Here is a 22675-nt window from a genome sequence, read left to right as displayed (position 1 = left end):
ACCCTAAGACACTACACATGTGTATGTTAGGCAACCATAGTCTCCAGGGGCTAAGGTCAATTCTCCCTACCCCAGAACCATCTTAAACAGCTGGACAGGGCATGGTATAATGGCCTAGAGCAGATAGGACAGGGATTGTGAACTGTGGGTGAAGGTGTCCTTGACCGGGGCAGGGGTGATATGGGTGGGGGACCCAGGGCGGGGATCGCAGGGGAAGAATTCATCCTGAAAACCTGCAGAAGGAATGTAGCCCTCTTGACCTCTTGTTTTCCAGAAGCGTGTCTCATCACCAGGACTGTAAGAACATAGGTGCATATCCTTTTAAGGCAATGGAATGGTTGTTTTGCCTTACAGTAGCTACAACAAACACATTCTAGCTTCCTGAGCTTTCCATGGCTGCTAAGCAACTGACTCGGGCAGAGTGTGCTTACGTGCTCCTGCTATGGCCTGAGCCACCCTTTCCCTTCCCCTCTGTCCATCCCCTCAGCTTTGCCACTTTGACCTAAACATCTTTCCACAGGAAAATCTCCCTTGGGCCTACCTGGCTGGATCAGATATCTCCATCATGGACGTCATGACTGCCATTTACTCTGCACACCCTCTATCTTCCCAGGACTCAAGTCCCATAGTCCTGTTCTCCATCACCCATGTCGGGCAGGTATTTAGTAGACCTCTTCTCCTGCTGGACTGAGATTCTGTGAAGCCAACACCTGCTCTATCATAGTTTAGTGAATTTTTATGGACTAACGGGCTGGGAGTTAGAAAAGATGGAGCTCTGTCTCCCAGCGCTCTCCTGGCCTTCTGGCATCCCTGCCTTCCTTTAGTCTTTCGACAGACATTTACCAGGCCATTAGCGTGTGTCAGTGTCTAACTTCTGTACACTTGGAAAAATAAGGAAGGAGCCAGTGGTTGCAGGGTTACCTGGAACAGATGGCCGGAGGCGGCAGGTGTCCTGTGGAAGGGATGACACAAACTCGGGTTCTAGACTTTGAGTCACATTATTGCCTGCAGTGTAAAAGTCACACACGCACACGCACGCACACGCACACACACAGAGGCCTGTGAGGCAGGCACAGAGAGGACCCTGGGCATCTTGTGGAAAGGGACAAGGGCTCCATGAGCGCACTTGTGGCCACGTGCATAGGTTCAGTGTCTGGTGCTGACGTCAACAACTGTGTAACCTCAGGCCATTTGATGAATTTCATCTGCCCATTTCCTCCTTACCTGTAAATCAGAAGAGGCCCCAATGACTCTGAACCTTGGAATGCGGTGGTTAGTCAGCTAGATTGGTCCCCCAGGCAGAAGTCAAGCTCATCCTCAGACAAATGCTGAACTCAACTCTCTCTCTGTCTTGCAAAAATTTAAGAACAATTTTCTATTTGTTATTTTTTCTGCAGAAAAGATAAATCGTTTCCTTTGTTTGGGTGGGAGACCACATTAGATAACCTAGTGGAACCAGTTTTACTGACATTGCTGGGATGGATGGATGGATGGAGAGAGAGAGAGAGATTTGTATGTATGTTTGTATGTATACGTGGATACATGGTTAGAGAAATGTCTGTATTTATAAAGAGATGAATGAATTGATGGATAAATGGAAAGAGATGTGTGTGCATCAAAGGATGTGTATATGGATAAATAGATGAATAGAGATGTATGCATGGATGGATAGAGATGAATAGATGGATAAATGCGTGGACGGATGAATGTAATTCTATCTAAGAACAGAATTACAGTGAGGTATAGTCAGTATCCTCGATTGGCAGAAGGGGTTCGAAGGAGACACTTTGCTCTGACGCTGTAGTGGGAGGATCTGAGTTCTGGGAAGAAGAGGGTTTTCTGAGACTAGGGTTAGCTAGCCCTTGTGAATTGCGCTGGAAGAACAGCATGACAGAGACTCAAGGACGAAAGTAATGGTCCAAGAGGAGTCTCCAAAGACAACAGGTTATTCATGCACACTCAATAAACCATCATCTTTTTGTTTGTTTGTTTGTTTTTTGTTTTATTTTTTTTCGAGACAGGGTTTCTCTGTGTAACAGCACTAGGTGTCCTGGAACTAGGCCTTGTAGACCAGGCTGGCCTCCAACTCACAGAGATCCACCTTTCTCTGCCTCCCGAGTGCTGGGATTAAAGGCGTGCTCCACCACTGTGGGTAGTAAAGCATCATCTTATACAGGGCACAGTGCCCACAGTAGCGGATGCCAACAGCTCGAGTGGGTGGGGTAGAGGCACATAGCAGAGGAACGCTTTTCAGAGAAAGACTGGGCTGTAAATGTTCCGCCAAGCCTGACTCCAGTACACTGTCCTCTGTCTGATCAGATACACTGTGGTGCACACATGATCACCCCCATAAATAAATATGAAACAAATACAGTACAAAGATGCTAAATTAGAAGCCTATTTTCAACTTGTGACAGATGCCCATGGCAGGTGGAACCCTGTCCTGGATGAGCGCAAGACTATATTCTTTTCTCAGGAGACCTACTTGTTTGGATGGAAGCTTCACTCCAACCCCGGGGAATCCAAACCTGTATTTATTAATTCGGCTTGATTGGCCTATTACATCAGTGACAGCGGATTCTCATTAACTAGGATTTAAACTTAACACTACTCTCTCTCTTTTAAGATTTATTTTTGGGTGCACTGGTGTTTTGCCTGCCTATCTGTGTGAGGATGCCAGATCCTCTGGAACTGGGGTCACAGCCAGTTGTGAGGTGCCGTGTGGGGGCTGAGAATTGAACCTGGGTCCTCTGGAAGAACAGCCAGTGCTCTTAACCGCTGAGTCACTTCTCTAACCCCAGGAAATCTATTCTTCCAACTTTCTTAAAGCCCTCTTCTGCGAACCCAGAGCAGAGGCCAATGTCCAGTGACGTTCCCTTTGAGCCAGCACACCTGCCCTATAACCTTAGCAACAGCAGTGAGGTGGACTCCTTCCTTATCACTGGCTGTTCTGATCCTGCCCTCAGGCCACTGTCCCTGTTCTCTGCGGCTCCCTCCTGGGTCTCAGCTGAGTCTGTTTTTCACCCTGAGTTGCCAGATTTTTGACTCATGACTCAGGGTGCTAGGGAACCGGCTGCCTCCGGCTTGTGTCGCCCTGTCTTCCCCAGCACAATAGGCTGGCTGTACCCCTGGAATTGTAAACCAGCAATAACCCTTCCTCCCTTAAGTTATTGTCTGTCAGATCTCTGGTCACCATGACCAGAAACACAATAGGCTCAGGACTCTCTGTCTCCTGCAGTGTCTGCTTGGCCTCTCTACACACGTGGCTTTGCGGTTTTGCGGTAGTGTAAAGGAATTTTAATTATCGGGTGGAAAGAACAGCAATCTATGAGTTTAGAGAGAAGGTACCATAAAACACAGATCATGATTCCAGGACACCCCCCCCCCGACACACACACACACAACAATGGTCCATAATTAATTCTTGGGCTACATCTGCAGATGCTGCTGTCTGACAAGTCCAACGAGGCCGTGGGTCTCCTGCTGTCTCTGGCTAGATTGCAAGTGGAGTGGCGGTTCTCAGAAGCGTGGGATGGGGTGCAGCCGAGGGGGAGGGACCGGGATGGCATGCTCCCTCCTGGACAAAGCGCACACTGGCAGCCTGGGGTAGGATGTGGTATAAATGCTTTCCCTCAGGCCAGTCTTGGGCGCGAGCCACTTCTGCTTCAGTTGCTCTAACAGTCCGTAGTTTGTGGGGGGTGCTGCAAGAGAAACCAGGTTTGGGTGACTCTTACACATAGCGGTTATGAGCAGACACACAGGTGCCGCCTCGGCCATCCGAGCACTATATCTATCTGGTTCTGAAACGGCACTGTCATGCCGATGAAGACTCCTGGAGGAGCTGCTGGGGTGGGGCACAGGAGCCAGCAAACAGGAGGAGCAATTGTCTGTCTTCCACTCCTGCCACATTTTCCAGGCTGTTCTATAAAGAGCCAAGGCTGGCAGGGTGAGCAGAAGCCAGAAAGCACAGAAAAACCGGTCTCAAAGCTGGATGGTGGCGGCACACGCCTTTAACTTCCAGCACTCGGGAGGCAGAAGCAGGTCTATCTCTGTGAATTCGAGCCCAGCATGGTCTACAGATCTAGTTCCAGGACCGTCAGGGCAACACAAAGAAACCCTGCCTCAAAACAAAACAAACAAACAAAACCAATAAATAAATAAATAAATAAAAGACGTTCTAAAATACTCTGCCTCTTTTTTTCTACAGTATACACCCCTGTCTGGATCTTGTTTGCTCAGTCTTATTTATTAACGAGTCTCCTTCTTGGATCATCAGTTCCCTCAGGCAGAAACATTTTGTGTTTGTTACCACCATGTCTCCCCAGGAACCCCAAGGAAGATTCAATTGCTGTGCCTAGAGGGAATGCCAGGCACGGGAGTACGGAGTATGTTTTGCTTCCAACTAGCTCTGGTCCTGGTGAGGCTGTCATTACAGGGTTGTCCCTGATGTCAAGGGAAGAAGGCAGGGGCAGCCCTGAGTGACAAATGAGGCTCATTTTCCTGTGACCTCACCCCAATGCTCCTGTAGGTCTTTGCGAGGGGAGCACACCTCAGCCCTGTGCATTTATGTTCCCCTTATAGACAAAATACAGGGGAAATTCCCAGTTATAAACGTACCAAGAAGGGGAAAGTCAGACTTCTCTGGCAGCCACAGCAGCTTCTGTCCATTCCAGGTACGCAGGGCGGGCACGCCTGGGTTATAACTGTGGCGATTATAGTGGTCATCATAGGTGCTGATCAGATAGCGATGTGAGGGCTCCTGGTGGTGAGTGATCAAGTGCTTGTATGGGAGACCCTGGAAGGACACACACAGTGGCCATGTTACCAGCCTGGGATGGTGGCAGTAATCAAGTCTCACGAGGCTGAGGCACAGTGAAGAGGAAGCCTGCGCTGGTCACCAGAGACCTCCGGGGGTCACAGACGTGTCTACCTCACTGGGTCACATCCCTCTTTTAGTTGTAAACCCCAGCTAGCCGCTTTCAGTTCTCTGGCCAAGTTTGTTCATCCCCAGGGTGAGCTACCATGGTAAATTAAAATTAAAGTCAGGATGCTCGATGAATGGAAACAGCCGGGGCCACCCGGGGTACAGCTTTGGGATCTGACATTACATCCTTTGGTTCAGTCTTGTCTTGTTCCCCCAGCTGCCTGTTTCCAAGGTAAGCAGCGTTTGGACCTCATATTTCCTTCAGTTACTGTGGGAGAACCAGTGGCTCTCAATCTGCCATTCCAACCCATTACACTTAGGAAGTTCTGATCAGTCAATCAGGTTTGTGGAATCTTTCTTTAACATAGGTGTGGCTTGGGCTGGAGAGATGGCTCAGCTGGTAAAGCTGCTTTTTTGTTTGGAAGAATTTGCTTCCTGCCTTTGCATTCTGAGTAGCTGCTCTCTTGGGCCCCTCCCCTCACTAAAATGCTCTGCTTCTCACAAATCACACCTCACTCCTTTCTACCACTGGCCTGAGTTTAAACAGGTGTTGGGGGACATGGGGTGACCCAGGATGGGGAGACAACAGGCTGGCCCAAACAAAACACTCCCAACTCTCACTTGGGATTCTCAAGAGCACGGTGGCACACAGCACAGCTATGCCCTATGGACAAATGGTGACGAGCTTTCTATCCCCATCGCGAGCCTGGAGGGAGACATCCAGAGAAACTCGTGTAGAGGGTGTCCTTCCCTGCTGTACCTGGAGGTGCTAGGATTCTAGAGCCTCTGGCATGATCCCACCTGATAATCAAAGTCACTTACCTCTACTCTCCTTTTCCCATACCACCTGGAAATATGGTCCGGTCTGTGACCTGGGAAGGGGACGTATTCCTTCCTGTAAATGCACTGGGGTGTGTGGTCAGTGGCTTTGGTGAACTGGAAAAGAACACAATGTCCGTGAGAACGTCTGAGATGCTGATGCCTTTCTTACCCCTGCTGCGTCCCTCAGCCACTGCACAGGGACAAAGCGAAGAAGAACCCAGGAAACCGAACAACACAGGAAGGGCAGGAGCTGAGGGGCTCAGAGCCTGCTCCAGACTCACTTATAGTGACTTTCTTTTGTCCTTTCTTTCTCCCAAAGTCTATTTTTATTTTATGTGCATAAGTGTTTTGCCTGTGTGTATGTCCGAACGAGGGGGTTGGGTCCCTTGGAACTGGAGTTACGGACAGTGGGAACTGGCATGTGAGAGCTAGGAATTGAAACCCAGGGCTCTCAACCGCTAAGCCGTCTCTCCAGCCCACTTTCGTCCTTTCTTGCTGTCAACACTCCTCTAGGCCAGTGGTTCTCAACCTTCCTAATGCTTCAACCCTTTAATACTGTTCTTCAGGTTCGGCTGATCCCCGCAGCTTAACATTACTTTTGTTGCTACTACATAACTGTAATTTTGCTACCATCATGAATCATAATGTAGATATGTGATATACAGGGTATCTGAGAGGTGACCCCTGTGAAAGGGTCATTTGATACCCAGGTTGAGAATCGATGCTCTAGATGATAAGTTTCTTCCTTCTCCTTTCTCTTTTGAGGTCCCTGTTCTTCATCTTCTTCCTTCCTTCCTTCCTTCCTTTCTTTATTTCTTCCTTCCTTTCTTCCTTATTTCCATCCCTCCTTTCTTCCTTCCTTCCTTTCTTCCTTCCTTATTTTCTTCCTTCCTTCCTTTGGTTTTTACAGACATGGTTTCTCTGTGTGACCTCCTTGGCTGTCCTGGAACTCACTCTGTAGACCAGACTGGCCTCAAACTCACAGAAATCTACCTGCTTCTGCCTCTCAAGTGCTGGGATTAAAGGCATAAACCACCACCCTCTTGTTTTTTTCATGGTGTTCTGTTTCTGATCGGCGCTGAATTAGAGTTGTCTGAGAAGAGGAAACTTCAATTGAGAAAATGCCTCCATCAGCTTGGTCTGTAGACTAGGCTATGGGGGCATTTTCTCCAATAGTTATTGTTGCTGGGGGACTCGTTACTGTGGGCAACGCCAACTGTGGGAAGGTAGTCCTGGGTGATGTAAGAAGGCAAGCTGAGCAATCCAGGGGGAGCAAGGCAGTAAGCAGCATTCCTCCCGCTGCTTCTGCTTGAGTTCCTGCCCTGACTTGTATGTGATTGGGGCTTGTCAGTCAAATATTCTTTTCTCCCTAAGCTGTTTTTGGTCATGACATTTATCACAACAGGAAGCAAGCTATGATGCATGGCATGCAAGCATTTCCCGTGTTGGGCCATCTCTTCAGCCCCTTGTCAATATTTTCAGTTAGACAACTCCTGTTTTCAGAGTTTTCTAGCCTCCTCCAAAAAAAAAAAAAGCCACAATATGTAGCCCAGGCTGGCCTCAGACTCACTGTATAGTCCACGTTGGCCCCAAACTCTTCCCTATCCTCCTGCTTTAGCCTCCCGAATGCTGGGTTATATAGCAAGTGCTGTTATATCCTGCTTTCTAATTTCTCTCTCTGCTCTCTCTTTCTTTCTCTCTCCCACCTCTGTGTGTGTGTGCACGCGCATGTGCATGTGTGAATGTGAGTGCAAGTGCCCGCAGAGCCAAGAGGTGTTGAGTGCCCTGGAGTTGGAGTTACCAGTGGCTGTGAGATGCTGGTGGGTCCCGACTCCTGAACTTGGGTCCTCTGCAATATCTACTTTTAACTGACAAGTCATCTATTCAACCTTACTACTGATTTCTTGTTTATTTCTGTATGGTATCAGAAGAGGCTCTTTGTCTGATGTCAATTTTTATTTTTTTAGTTGTTAAGAATTGTTTTGTGGAGCTGGGTGGTGGCAGCACATGCTTTTAATCCCAGAACTCGGGAATGCTGTGGGACAATGGTCTTGTACCTTGTAAAGATTTATCACTCATATGACTTGAATAAAATGCTGACTGGCCATTAGTCAGGTAGGGAGTATAGGCGGAGCGACCAGAACAGAAGAATGCTGGGAAGAGGAAAGGGTCAGTGTGCAGTTGTCACCCAGACACAGAAGATACAAGATGAGAATGCTCACTGATAAAAGTTACCAAGCCACGCAGCTAACACAGACAAGAATAATGGGTTAATGTCAGATGTAAGAGTTAGCTAATAAGAAAGCCTGAGCTAATAGGCCAACCAGCTTATAATTAATGTAGGCCTCTGTGTGTTTCTTTGGGACAGAAACCCCTGTCAACACGGGAGGCAGCGGCAGACAGATCCCCGTGAGTACAAGGCCAGCCTGGTCTGCAAGAACTAGTTCCAGGATAGGCTCCAAAGCTTCAGATAAACCCTGTCTTGAAAAACCAAAAAAAAGAAGAAAAAAGAAAGAATTGTTTTGTGGTGTATGGCATGGTCTATTCTATGAATTTTTCATGGGTGTTTCATATACATGTATCTCCTTGTTCTGTCAGGTGGAATAATACTTGCATATATTAGGTCTAAACAGTTTGTGGTATTGTTCAACCCCTTTGTTTTCATGTTGATCTTCTGTCTGATTGTTCTACCCAATATTAAATGTGTAGCACTGAGATATCTCCCCTTACCACCATTTTTTTAAGACAAAATTTCTCTATGCAGTCAGTCCTAGCTGTCCTGGAACTCACTCTGTAGACTAGGGTAGCCTTAAACTCAGAGATCTGCCTATCTCGGCATCCTGAGTGCTGGGATGAAATTCAAACACTACCACCACCCAGCTTGAGATACTTTTAAAATAGATGTTGCTTTCATTTTTATTTTATGTGTATGAGTGTTTGCCTGCATGTATGTATGTGTACTGGGACCTGCGAAGGCTAGAAGTGGGCATCAGATTACAGGTGGTTGTGAGCTACAATGTGGGAGCTGGGAATGTCCTCTGCAAGAGCAGTCAGTGTTCTTAACCGTAGAGCCATCTGCCCAGCCCTTGTTTTAATCACTTAGTGAAGGTTTATTCCAAGACCTGCAACAGACTCAGACTAAACAAAATGATATTGTAATTTCTTATAATATTTGAACACTTAGCATAGTTTCTGAAACCTAGATTTTCAAGCCTTTAACAACTCCCCACAGTATTCAACAAAGTGTAAGGTGATTTTATTAGTAAACTGTCACACACCCACACACTTAACAAGAATGTAATTAGCAGCAAGAGCCTTAGTCTAAATAGATACAGTCTGTTTTTATGTTTTCCATGTCTGTTTTCACCTTCCTCTCAAGGTCGTGTTAAAACTGAGCTTCATTCAAGCCGGGAATTTCTTACATTTAAAATTACAGGGCAGCAGAGATGGTTTACCCAGTGAAGGTGCTTTCTGCAGTGAGTCTTTCTCTGTGCCTGTCAGCATCCAAATAACAACATGGAGACGTTATATTAATTATGAAAGCTCAGCCGACAGCTAGGCCTGTTTCTAACTGGCTCTTCTAACTTAAATGAAACAATTTCTATTCATTTACTTGCTGCCATCTCTGGCTTACAAATTTTTCTGTGAAGCAGGAATTTTTGAAGGGCTGTCATATCTTGTTTTAGCAAAGTTTATTAATTACTTTTCCTTGTGCTCTACTGGTCCTATTTGGACAGTATTCTACTGTCAGCAGTCAGGTCAAGAGCAGTTTCTTGTCCAAATGGCTAATTTTGCCACACTGAAAGCAAACTCTGTAAGGAATTTCTTCAGTATCCATCAGCTTTACATGAATTCAGATGGCTAGAGTTGGACAAATCGAGCCCACACGGTGGAAGAAAAGAACTGACTTCCAAACGTTGTCCTCCAAAAGTGTGTGAAGGCAAGTGCACCAACCCCAATATAAATAAATGAATAAAAGTAACCTCTGTTTGTTTGATTGGTTGTTTGAGACAGGGTTTTTCTATGTAATCCTGGCTGTCCTGGAACTCACTCTGTAGACCAGGTTGGCTTCACACTCAGAGATCCACCTGCCTCTGCCTCCACAGTGCTGGGATTTAAGGCATGCACCACTATGCCCAGCTAAAAATTTTAAATTATATTTTTGAGGCTCTGGGAATATAGGTCAATGGCAGAGTGCTTGCCATTCACAAAGCTCTGTGTTCCATTTCTAGCATCAAAGTAAAGTTGTCTTTAAAACTTCCCTTTAACACATTTCAAGCTCCACCTTCCCACCTGCCTCCCCACCAGCAATCGCGTTGCTAAAGTACACAATATTATAGGGACCTATCTGATGGGCATAAAGCAATCTGTAAGCAACTAGCCCAACTAACCACAATGTCAGTGTTCTGCCAATGTAAACAAAAATCTCAAGAAAAGAAAAACTACAGTTTATAAGAAGGAACATGAACAATGTAAGAACTGTTAAACTATAACCTTCTACCTGTCTTCACGTACAAGTATTCTTCAGACTCTTATTGCATTTTATTTATTTAATTGTGCAGATGGAGCTATGAAACCTGGGGTTTGATGAAGTCGATAAAAGTAACATCTAAAAAGTTCTATTGCATGATTTAATTGGTTATTAGGTAAGTTTCCTAAGATGAAAACAAGAGTGTGTGTATTTTAAATACTTAGCACATTTTACTTATCTAAATGCATGGGGGGAGGCAACAGGCCATGGCACACACGTGGAGCTCAGTGGGCAGCATCTCAGATCATTAGGTTTGGTGTTCGGTACCTTTACACACAGAGCTATCTTGCAGGTCCTGTTTCATTTTATCGCTGTCACAGTTACATCATCATGAGCTGTGTGCTCATGTGCATAGACCTGTGACTTTTATCAATTTTTCTAAATTGTGTATGGAATAACAGGTAGTTACTAATTTTAAATTATACAATACCGGTTTTCATCTCTGTCTGTGTGTTTTCATTTAAGTGAGCTAACATCCCTTTATTTTCAACTTGAATCTCATTTTCAACTTGAATGATTACCTCAAAGGCAGGTCTCTGGATCTCCAGAGCTCCGGGTGGATAACCATCCTCAACTTTTGCTTGCCTGGAAATGTTTTCATTACTTTCTCAGTTTTGAAGGAGAGTTTTGTGGGCTATAGAATTCTCAGCTGACATTTTTTACGTTTTATTATGCTCCGAATATATTACCACACACTGCTTCTAGATTTTTGCTGAAAGCCTCCACTGACACGCCCTCTGATAAGTTATTGTTATCATTGTCCGTGGTTTTTATTTTCATGTATTTATCTTCCTATTTTTATTTCTCTTTCCCCTTCTGGACAAGTCATTGTTTGTGATTTTTATTTAATTTATTTTTCTTTCTTTCTACTTTTCTTCTCTTTATCCTCCTCCTCTGTCATCTTCTGTAGATTTATTTAGTCTATGAGTATAAGTGTTTTGCCTGCATAAATGTCTGTGTACCACATGAAAAGCCTGGTGTCCTTGAAGGTCAGAAAAGGGCATAAGATCCTCTGGAACGGGTAGTTTTGAGCCACCATGTGGGTGCTGGGAATTGAACCTGGGCGCTCTGAAAGAGTTAAAAAGTCCTCTTAACCTCCGAGTCACCTCTCCTGCCCATGTTTTTCATGTTCTTAAGAGTTCATGTGTCCTTGATTTCTAATAGTTTGATTGTCATGACTATCACCAAAGTGTCTCTCTCTCTGTACATTTGTTCTCCTTTGAATTCCTTGAACTTCTTGGGTTCATGAAGCTTTGTCCTTCCTCGAGCTATGATAGTTTCAGCCATTATTATTTTTTTGAAACAGAATCTTCCTCTGTAGGCTAGGCTAACCACAAACTCACAGAGATGCACAAACTTACCCAGATCTCTACCTCTACCTCCTGAGCGCTGGGACTAAAGGTACACGCCACTATGAACATCGGTACTCTGTTTCTTTAGGAAGATTGCTAGCTTGTTTATTTCTTTGGCATGCTTTCCTTTTTCTTTGTACGTCTAATGATTTTTTCATTGCTGAAAAAAATTAAAAATTAAAAGCACCAACTCTTCCACACTTCGTTGACTAGATATAGGCAAGGGGAGCCCCCCCTTTTTAAAAAAAAAAAAAAAAGAGCTAGCTGGTCTTTGGGTCCAGTCATCATGAAAGCTGAACTGATTCTCAGGGATTTTCTTGGCACACATCCTGCCTGGGTTTTTCTGTAGTTTATTATATTTACATACACACTTCTTATTAAGTGTCTTAGTTTCCATCTAAAATACTAGCTCCCCTTTTCTCTCTTTTTTTTTTTTGATAGGGTCTCAGTACACAGTGTATGTTGGCCTTGAATTTATAACGCTTCTGCCCAGTCTTTTCAAGTGTTGAAATTATAGATATGTGCCCCATATATCTAAAAAGCCCAGCTTTTTCTTCAGGTATTATATTGGATTCCTCTATTCATCCCCCCCCCTTTACTACGTAGTATGTAGCCTTGTAGCCTTGGTTGGCCTGGAGTTCCCTATGTAGACTAGACTGGCCTCCTTTCATAGAGATCTGCCTACTACCTCCTGAGTGTGCTGGGATTAAGGCTCTCTACCACCTTTGCCCTTCTCTACCTGTTATCTCTTGTCTGAGACACTTATAATCCAGGTTCCCTTGCAGGTTTCTCCTACAGGAACCCTAAACGATTGTTCATCTGGTCACTTTTCCCGTTGGTGCCTCTCTTCCTCACATCTGTCAAGCACAGGTAAAGTTAATGATGACTCTCGCCGTGTCTGGTGACAGCCAATGTTCTCCATGGAAACAGTCTTTTCTAGTTATCCAAAGTGATGGTGAACAATGCCTTGGAGACCTGTGAGAGAGGCTCCAGGAGGGAAAGAGGCAGAGGGCCTTTGACCTCAAGGGCATTTTGTTCCCTGAAATGTTCTTGGATGTGATTTTGTGCCTCCGGAGGCACATGTTTACGTTCAACTCCTAAGACGTGTTTATTCCTGTTGGATGTCGGAGCACAGCTTTAGAACCCAGTCTGGTGAAAAGATGAGCTGAGCACTCACCTCTGTGTACTCTACATCTGGAGATCTGTTTCTGCCTTGTTTCTGTGCTTTCCCAGATAGGATCTATAGAATGTGCCAGACCGCTGTGCTTAAATTGGTCTGTCCTGATCAAGTTTGGGAAAGGACTGCTCTGTTAATAATTACGTGCTTACTGACACGCATTTACATGTTTTCCTGATCGTATTTTCCTGAACTCAAACTTCTTCCCTTAGATCATTGCTTTCTTTGTCTCGTTCATGTACAGAAGCACACTGGAATGGAAGTGAAATTGTCTACAGCATTAGACTGTAGTCTGCCCCATTCTGTAGGGTCCTCAAATCCTAGGTCTTACAGACAGATCTGCATAGGTTGGCATAAAGTACCACCAAATTTCCCATTCCCCCTACACCAAAGCTCTATCTTAACTTCTTTTTCCTTATCAGTTCTATCTTAACTTCTTTTCCTTTCTCATTTCCCAAGATTATTTGAGGCTATCTAGATATCTCTGAATAGGAAAAAAAAATAGAATTGTATATATGCATATATTTACATAATCTATCTACATCGCTATGTATCTCTATATGTATCAGGTTGGCTTTGTACTCAATTTGTTAACAAAAATGACCTTGAAATAGAGATCTTTGTGCCATTATCTCCTGAGTTCTGAGAGCTCTGGATGGCAGGCATGTGACACCTCACCTCTTAGTTTATACACTTCTGGGGACTGAACCTGGGTGCCAAACAAGCACTATACCAATGGAACAACTCAAGCCCAGTCTTCAGAGCTCCAAGTGGCTCATTCTTCCTGGCCACAACGGAGGATATTCAGTTTCAAGCGGCCCATTCAGGTGAAGCAGCATCAAGAACCTGTTCTGATTTGAAAGTAGACACTGAAGATGGGCGTGGCTGTGGACCGAGTACAGTTAGCAGCAACATATCCATGATGCGCTGCAGGATGTGCATGACTGCTTCAGTAGGTGCTATGCTCAGGAAAGGGACAGTAGAAATTCTTCAAATAAACGTTTGAAGGATGGCTCAGCAGTTAAGAGTGTCTATTGCTCTTGCAGAGGACCAAGTTTGGTTCCCATTGCCCATACCAAGCTATTCATAACTGCCTGTAGCTCTAGTTGCAATGGATATGACATCTGCATGCAAGCGCACACACACACGCACGCACACACACACACACACACACATTATTGGTTTTAAAGATTTATTCACTATCTCAATTTTATGTGTATGAGTATTTGCTTGCATGTAAGTTCATCATGCTCATACAGCCCAAGGAAGCCAGAAGAGAACATTGGATCCCCTGAACACGTGGGTGAGCACAGCTATGGGGGTGGGGCTGGGAACCAAACTCCAGTCTCCTACAAGAACAATAAGTGCTCTTAACCACTGAGCCGTGTCTCCAACCCAGTAAAACACTTTAAAGAAGTACAAAGGTGGTGGCGCATGCCACCTTTAATCCGAGCACTCGAGAGGTGGAGGCAGGCACATCTCTGTGAGTTCAAGGTCAGCCTGGTTTAAATAGTGAGTTCTAGGACAACCAGGGGTAGGTGGAAAGAATCTAACCTAAAATAAATAAATAAGTAAAAATAAAAAACTAATAAATAAATAATAATAAAATTTAAAAGAACAAAGATATTGGGGAATATTCTGCTACTTGAAATAGTCCAGTTACAACAGTGCTAGAGGTACAGTTGTATTCATACCCCTACTACGGTGTCTTTAAGACACAAGGAGGGACCTTAATTACTGTGTGAATGCATCTTTCCTGTGTAGAGCATGAAGACCATGATGTTCAGACTTAACTGTAGGCTGCCTCCCATTTGAGAAAAGCAGACTTCAGTTCTCCCTGAGCTATTTCCCCATGGACTGTCCCTCCTTACCTTCCTGCTTTCTTCCACCCAGTTTCCCACGAGCACTCTCGTTGAGTACTTCTTCTCAATCTTCCAGCCTGGTGTGGAAAGTGCCTGAGGAACCGCTGCTGTCACAAACATGGTGAGGATCCTCCCTGCGTCCCTTTGACTCGGCAGAGTCAGGGGACAGAGAGGTATGGGGTGGGGGAGTTATTTGAGCGTTCCTTTCCTCATCTGCCTTCCCAGAGTGGGTAGCAGGTGGCCCTCTGTCAAGCTCAGGAAATTTAAAACAAAGCCTGGAGAGCTCACTTTGGAGAATAATGTGATCTTGGATTCTCTTTGTTGACTGTCTCCATGGTGACAGACACTGGCTGCAGACACCCTTCACTAGGCAGCAGTTGATTCTGGAGGAGCGGAGTTGGCCCCACATGAAGAAACCAGACTGAAAGGGCCCCACCATGAAAACGGTAGTGAAAGGCCAGGTGTCTTTTGTTACAAGCGGGACACCACCCTTGCTGGACTCTTTGGTGAGCGTGAGTTGAATTTTAATACTGCCTAGTGCTGATATGTGAGCCCGTGCTAAGACTCTACGGTATAGTTCACACTACTGTACCGTTAGCGAGCTGGGCAAGGGCCTGGAGAATAAAAGAACACACAGGAGGCAAGGGTCATTCGTGAGGAGATAATACTGAATGCTGTTTATTCAAGCTTAGGAAATTCCTTATATACATAACTGCTGCACAAAGGAATTCCCCCCATGCAGGTGGGAAATTACCAAACCCAAAATAGAGTAAACAACGACCCTATAGCTAACCAGGCGGGCAGAGGGAGCACAGGAACAAACAGGATGTTTAGCCGGAAACTGGAACAAGATGTCTGACCAGAAACTGTCCTCAAGATGAACCCCGGGAGGAGGGGTAGATCTGTGGACTCTACACATTCCCTCACCGTGTCTCTTGGGGGCTGGTGCCATAACGGTATCTGCTTTGTACTTGAAGACGCTGAAGCACACAGAGAGGTTCAGGCGCCTAATGTCACCCAGCGAGCTGGTGGGACACTTGAGACTTACATCAGTTCCACCTCCAGCTTAAAGCACAAGCTTTTACCTCCTCCCTGTCTGTAACTCTGACTAAGGGCTTCCGGGAAGAATCCTGCATTGCATTTGCAGCGAACACAATATGGTTCATTCATTCAGTCTTCATTCATTCATTTCATAAGCACTTCACATTCTGTGTTTCAGGAGCTAAGGTGAGGTTGCAATGTATTAATAAATAGACCTCGGCTCAGCTAAATGGGACAGAGCCCAATATTTTGCTTATTCTCTAGTCCAAAGGATCATGAGCCACCAAGATATCTATCTACAGATGGCTGGTTCAAGATGGTGGAGGATGTCTATATGATGCAATGCTCTGGAGCTCTTGTGAAAGCCTGGGTTAGGGCAATGTTACGTAACTCAGCGGCAGAACATTTGCCTAACATGTGAAAAGTCCCTTAGTTTAAACCCTAGCAAAGGAAGGGGGAAGAAGGTAAATAGGAGAGGGAGAGGAGGAGAGAGAGGAAAGAAACAAAGAAAAAAGGGGAGAAAGGAAAAAGGAAAAAGGCTAACCAAAAAAAAGATGCCCTAATAAATAGAGGAAACTGAAATTAAGTTTTATTTTGTTTTATGCATCTGGGCATTTTGCTTACTTGTGTTTCACACCCATGCCTATTGCCCATGGATGTCAGAAGAGAATGTCAGATTCCTCGGAAGTGGAGTTAGAGGAAACCTGTGAGCCACCATGTGGGTGCTGGGAATTGAACCTGAGTTCTCTGGAAGACCAGTCAGTGATCTTAACCACTGAGCTATCTATCCAGCCCTAGAAAAAACTTTTGTCTGAAGTAGCCACAGTACAGGCACAGTCATACCACATGGGTGCAAATGCTACACAATCTTTCAAAGGCACAAGTTTGATTTCTGGTAGCCACGTAGATGGAAGGAGAAACTGATTCCACAATTTTCATCAGATCTCCTGGGATTGGAGTTACAGATGGTTGTACGCTGCCTGATGCTAGGACCTGAACCTGGGTCCTCTATGGCACCAACAAGCACTCTTAACTGCTGATCTATCTCTGTAGTCTGAGGTATATTATTACTATTGTTGTTGTTGTTGTTGTTGCTATTGTTTTTGTTGTTGTTGGCTTTTCAAGATAGGGTTTTTCAGTAGCTATGGAACCAGTCCTGGAACTCACTCTGTAGACCAGACTGGCCTTGAACTCACAGGGATCTGCCTGCTACTGCCTCCCGAGTGCTGGGATTAAAAGCGTGCGCTTGACCTGAGGTATATCTCTCATACGAAAAGACTCTAAAACTTAAGAAAATAATATATTTCAGAATAAATAATATTTTCCAACCTGGGATGATGAACAGGTGATAGTTAGTTGTAGGTGCATTTAAGAAAGTTTGCACAGGGGAGGGGTCAGGTGTCAAAGCTTAAGAGGAGAAGAGCATACAGGTTTGTAGGTTCTGAGGTGTTCATGGGCAGTGATGTGCGCAGTAGCTTCGTCACTTGGTCTTCCTGGTAGCATCCTTGACTGCTGGTTTGTGGTTTAGCAAGGCCACTCACCAGGCTTCAGTTAGAACCACTTATTACCAAAAAGATGGTATCATAGATGTGGCCTTGACAGTCAGTTGTGGTTTGGTGGAGTCTCTTGGTATTGTTCTTTTTAACATGGCGTCTGCACGGGGACCCTTCATCCAAGACGCCCAGCTTCCACTTGGTTAGTGTTTAAAATAATAACTCCATTTTGCTTTTGACAGCTTCCACAAGGCAACATTTCCTATTACTGGGTGGTAGTTTTGCAGCGATATGAACAAACACCACTTCATAACAGACAAGAAACAGAGAAAAGCGCACAGAGGAGGCCAGTACAAAACAGAGCCCCAGAGACAGGTCCTCAGTGACGACCTTCCCTCAGCGAGGGGCCACCTTCCTCGTTTCACCCCATGACAGATCCCTGAAGGGATCAATGCCTGAGAGCCATCACAGCCACAGCCAGGGAGAACTTCACTAGTCTCCTTGATACTTTTAAATTAAGCCAATCAAGTTGACAATCAGAATTAAGGCACAGAGCCATCTCCTGATGCCCATGGATGGCCATTTCCCTAGAGCAGGGGTTCTCAAACTGTAGGGTCTCCATTTTTAAATAAAGTTAATTTTTATTATTTTTTTTTTTAGTAAATTTTATTAAATTATAAAAGTTTCCATTTCCGCCCCCCCTCCCAACACCTTCCCACTCCCCCCACTCCCCCCCTCCTTCCCCTCCGTCCCCCAGGGCAGTCAGGGTTTCCTGCCCTGTGGGAAGCTCCAGCTCCCTCCCCCTCCCTCCAGGTCCAGGAAGGCGAGCGTCCAAACAGACTGGATCCCCAAAATCCAGTATATGCAGAGGAAACAGGTCCCAGTGTCATAGTCAATGGCTTTTCAGAAAGACCCCGGGGCCAGCCACAGTCAGAGAATCCGGCCAAATTCCGAGAATCTGGCTAGATCACGTCCTCGTTCAGTCCCAGTCCGACTGGCCCTGGTAAATTCTCATCAGATCCGTTCCCTTGTATCAGTGGGTGATAGCATCCCTCGCAGTACTGATTTCGTCTTTCATGTTCCTCCTCCTTCCGCTCCCCCTCCGGACCTCGGGGGGCTCAATCCGTTGCTCCAATGTGGGCCTCCGACTGCATAGCCGTCCTTCGCCAGACAAAGGATCACTCCGAAGGCCCTCTCTAAAGTTAATTTTTAAATTGTGGGTATGTTTGTGTGCCTGCGCACATGTGCACACACACACTCACATGTGTTCAGGTGCCTATGGAAGCCAGAAGACTGTGTAGAATCCCCCGGAACTGGAGTTACAGACACTTGCGAGCGACTTCGTGCATGCTGGAAACTGAACCCGGATCCTTTGCAGCAGCAGCCAGTGCTGTTCCCGCTGGGCCATCTCTCCACCACCACTCCAGGACCTCGTTAGAAACATTATATTGAGTGGAGCTCCAACGAGGCTGGCTGACACCTCCAGTGAGACCAGCTGTCATCTCCTCTAAATGCTGAGAAATCACATCCGTTGCTAAAATCTGTCACAGTGCGAATATTTACGTCACAGAACTGGCAAACGCTGATGTGAGGATTAATTTTGGTTGTCAATTTGATTGGATTGGAAGTGATACGCCTCTGGGGGGTGGGAGGTGGGCGAGTATCAATAGGACGGATTAGCTGAGTGGGGAGACTGTCCCCCACAGTGGGCAGCACCTTTCAGCCCTGGCCCAGAGATAAGGAAGTCCGAGAGAAAGACAGGACCACACATGCCAGCCTTCACTTCCTGCCACATCCATCCACTGTTGCCACTGCCTTACTCTGCTACCAGGAGAGCCCCGTTTCTTCGGGCTTCCATCCAGTGGCTCTCCAGGAGTTTCCCAGGTATTCCGCACCAGACTGCGGCATCCAGCCACATGGACTGAAGGGTCAACAGGTTCTCAGCCTCTTCAGCATGTAGACAGTCACTGTTGGACTATCCAGCCTGCATCACGTAAGCCAACCTGATATTCCCTTTGGTTCTATTGGTTGTATTCTGCTAGAGAGCCCTGGCTAATACAACTGTACATCGGGGTGTATCAAATGACTTTTTATTTCTCAGGCAGCTTCTTATACTTGTCATATAAGAAACCGAATCAGAAATCTTACATAGACTTATTAATTTTTAAATAGGAAAAGCAAATGGCATCATTAACTTTATTTCCTCATACAAGAATGTGTGTGAAGAATAGCATGATTTTATGTATTTATTTTTTGCATATATGTATAATGCCTGCGTTTGATAAGAATCAGTTGAATTCTCACCCGAATTCTTCTGCTTTCATCCTTGGACAGCATTTTGTTCAAAGAAAGGAAGCAAGCTTCATACTCTTACATAATTAATTACATATATATATGTGTGTGTGTATGTGTGTGTGTGTATGTGTGTGTGTGTGTGTGATACAAAATTAGAAAAGAGAGAGAAGCCCTTACATAACCCTTGTAGGTAACTGAAATTTTTGTTTTGCTTTGAGACTGATCTCACTTTGTAGCTCTGACTGTCCTGGAACTGGATTCACGAATCAGGCTGGCCTTGAACTCACAGAGATCCACTTGCCTCGGACTCCTGAACTCTGGGATTAAACGCGTGTCCCACTGCATCCACAGACGTGTTCTTTCCTGACATTGTGATATCTAGGCGTGTATATCCCCAGCTCCTGAAGCAAAAAGAAGAAGTCTCCCCCTACCGCAATTCATCTTAAATTCCCTTCAGTCAGCTCCGACTTTTACGCCAGTGAGCTGACTGTAGGTGCACTCCTGGTAGAGTCAGAGCCAAGGGGTCAGAGGTCAAAGGCTGAATTAACCACAAGTAGCTAATGATGTGTTCAGCATTCTTTTAATAAGACACCTGAAAACCTGGAAATGGATGGGTTCAGAGAGCTTCCGGAGTAGCAAGATACCTCCAAACCCCCCTTTCCTTGAATAGAAACAGCTGCACTGTGGATGCTTCTGGATCTTGTCCAGATGCATGATCAAAAGAGCTACAAACAGGCCACCGAGACGGCTTGGTGGGTAGAGGCACGTGCCAACGATGGCCTGAGTTCTGTCCGAGGACGGCTTGGTTGAAGGAGAGACCAGATGGTCATGTTTATCCTCTGATTGCCACACTTTCTTATTCCCTCCTGTGTCTCTGACCTCCCGTGTGAGATCATTTTTCTTTTCTCCTGAAGGATAAACTTCCTTTTCGATTTAGTATTGACTGCAGCAAACTCCCCTTGTTTCTATTTTATCTGAAAACATCCTGCTTGCTCACTTTTGGATGAGGCAATTCAGTCCCAGGCACAGGCAAAAGAGTCAGAAACAGCCCTACTTCCCACTGCTAGGAATCTCATAAGAACACCAAGTGCAACGTGTATGCAGAGGACCTAGCCGAGACTCACACAGGGTCTGTGCTTAAAAAGCTTTAATTTTATTTTTTATGTATGTGTGGATACCTGCATGAATGTATGAGCCTCATGTGCATGCAGTTACTACAAAGGTCAGAAGGAGGCGCTGGATTCTCTGAACCTGGGAACCTAAACCAGGTCTTCTGCGAGAGCAGTTTAAACTCCTAACAGCTGGGCTGACTCTCCAGCCTCTTCTTCCTCCCTCCCTTCTTCCCTCCCTCCCTCCCTTTTTCCCTCCCTCCTTCACTCCTTCCATCCATTTCTCTCCCTCCCTCCATTCCTTCCTTTTCCATAATCTCAGCAGATTCATTTTACCAGCTCCCCTTTTTTTCTCATCTGTTTGATATTTTAAAAGTTATTCATGAACATGATTCAAGGTCCAGAATGATACTATCTTCCTCCAGAGATGATTTTTCAACCATCTGAGAAGTTAGGGGTCGCTTTAATTCAACCCAGTTACTGTGCAAGCAGAAAAACATGCACTCAGGCCTGGGGAAGAGGTACCACAAAGCGCCATGCAAAGAAAGCCCCCAGGGAAAAGCCCAGCACAGCTAGTACAGAGGCAATTCAGAGAAAATAGCATCTACACCAAGACCTAGGGGGTGAATACTCCACTGACTTCTTCTGCTGCTCCCTGTAGCCCAGAACAGCACCCATTCACCCCACCAGGGGCTTTGCTGTAGCCCTCGAATGGAGTCTAACAAAAACACGAATCTAATCACAGCTCCCACTGAGTGAGTAAGCCTTCCTGACGGGAACATCAAGGTACGCTAGAGATGAGCCCTTCTATTGACAAGCAGGGAAACTAGGAGCTCAAGAGGACAAGTAAATGATCATCTGCCTCCTGCGGGCCTTGCAAAAACAGCAAGAGAGACACGAACCCATTCTTTCCGCCAGTACCTTCTTTTTCCCTCTCGCATGGCTTAAATTCAATATTTGGCCAAGGCTAACCTAGAGCACCAGGACCTCCTGCCTCTGCCTCCTGAGTGTTCTACGGGGATTACAGGTGTGCACCGCTGTGCCTAGTCTTATTTGGCTACAAGACTTTGTGCCCACTGGCAAGTATTCCAGCAACCAAGTCATGTCTGCAGTGCCAGAATATGCCTCTCCATGAACTGTTGGTTCTGTTGGGGCCGGAGAGATGGCTTAGTGGTTAAACATGCCCTGTTCTTGCCGGGCACCTGAGTCCAAGCACTGCCTGAAGCTCCATGAAGCTCCAGCTCCAGGGAATCTGAAGCCCCTGGCCTCCAATGACACCTGCTTGCACCTATACATAAGCCCCCCCATACACACAGTTAAGAATAATAACAACAAATCTTTAAATAAATGGTTCTGTAGTGATGACATATGCAGAATGCTATTTCATTTTAATAGAGACTCTCCCCCCGCCCCAGGTAGTTGGTTTTTTTTTTTTTTTGGTTTTTTTTTTATTGTTTGTGAGGTTTTGTTTTTTGTGCTGGAAATTGAACCTAGGGCCTCGCTCTGCCAGTGAAATAGCAGCTCTGCCCTTCTTTGAGGATTTCCCTAGAAATAAAAATACTCAGAAACTGAACCCCAGGCCCTCTCTTGCCTAATCCAACCTTGTATAGCAATTTTCAAAACAAGACAACCAGTTGTGGCAGGAGTTCAGGTAGGAGTACAGGTCAGAGAACAGAACAAGCCCTCCTAAGGGGTAGGAGTTCAGGTCAGAGAACAGAACAAGCCCCGGCAGGTAGTTTCTGCAGGCTGGAGCTGGCTCACTGACTCCAGGTGTCCTTTGCTCTGGAGGTAAAAGCAAGGATGTCAGAGGTAAAACACTAACTATTGTTTATTTGAGTTAGGGACTGTGATAAGAGAAGGGGGATTAGGGCTGGGCAGGTGGCTCATTGGTTAAGCACTTTCTGCTTTTCCAGAAGACCCGAGTTTGTCAGACAGCCTTTAACTCCAGCTCCAGGAGATCCCAATGGCTTCCTTGGGCACCTTTATCTTTCTCATTCAGACTGGATCCCCAACCTGTAGAATGGTGTTATTCACCCCCAGCTACACTAATCCAGAAATCCTCTCCCAAA

At 45.6% G+C, this 22675-nt stretch overlaps 1 protein-coding gene across 1 annotated transcript; it reads right to left on the bottom strand.

The window, feature by feature from the left end:
• Positions 1-1975: 1975 nt before the first annotated feature.
• Positions 1976-14989, bottom strand: Cfap107 (cilia and flagella associated protein 107). Its single transcript, XM_048418040.3, has 4 exons — positions 14678-14989; positions 5747-5860; positions 4618-4795; positions 1976-3701 (listed from the first exon to the last, which is right to left on the bottom strand). The coding sequence occupies exons 1-4, from the start codon at positions 14786-14788 to the stop codon at positions 3520-3522; spliced, it is 585 nt and encodes a 194-aa protein (XP_048273997.3). The 5' UTR covers positions 14789-14989; the 3' UTR covers positions 1976-3519.
• Positions 14990-22675: the final 7686 nt, after the last annotated feature.

This window comes from Myodes glareolus, chromosome 6 (assembly GCF_982192425.1).
Source record: "Myodes glareolus chromosome 6, mMyoGla1.1, whole genome shotgun sequence".
Classification (NCBI taxonomy): Eukaryota; Metazoa; Chordata; class Mammalia; order Rodentia; family Cricetidae; genus Myodes; species Myodes glareolus.
Note: the sequence above shows the minus strand (reverse complement) of the source record. Positions and strands in the feature narration are given on the sequence as shown.

Bases quoted from the DNA above. Each gene is read 5' to 3' on its own strand.
- Cfap107 (XM_048418040.3), bottom strand. From the start codon at position 14,788: ATGTTTGTGACAGCAGCGGTTCCTCAGGCACTTTCCACACCAGGCTGG. The intron at 5,861-14,677 runs GTAAGGAGGGAC...GTTCTTTTCCAG, and splicing joins GGGTGGAAGAAAGCAGGAAG to TTCACCAAAGCCACTGACCA. The intron at 4,796-5,746 runs GTAAGTGACTTT...GTGTCCTTCCAG, and splicing joins ATGGGAAAAGGAGAGTAGAG to GGTCTCCCATACAAGCACTT.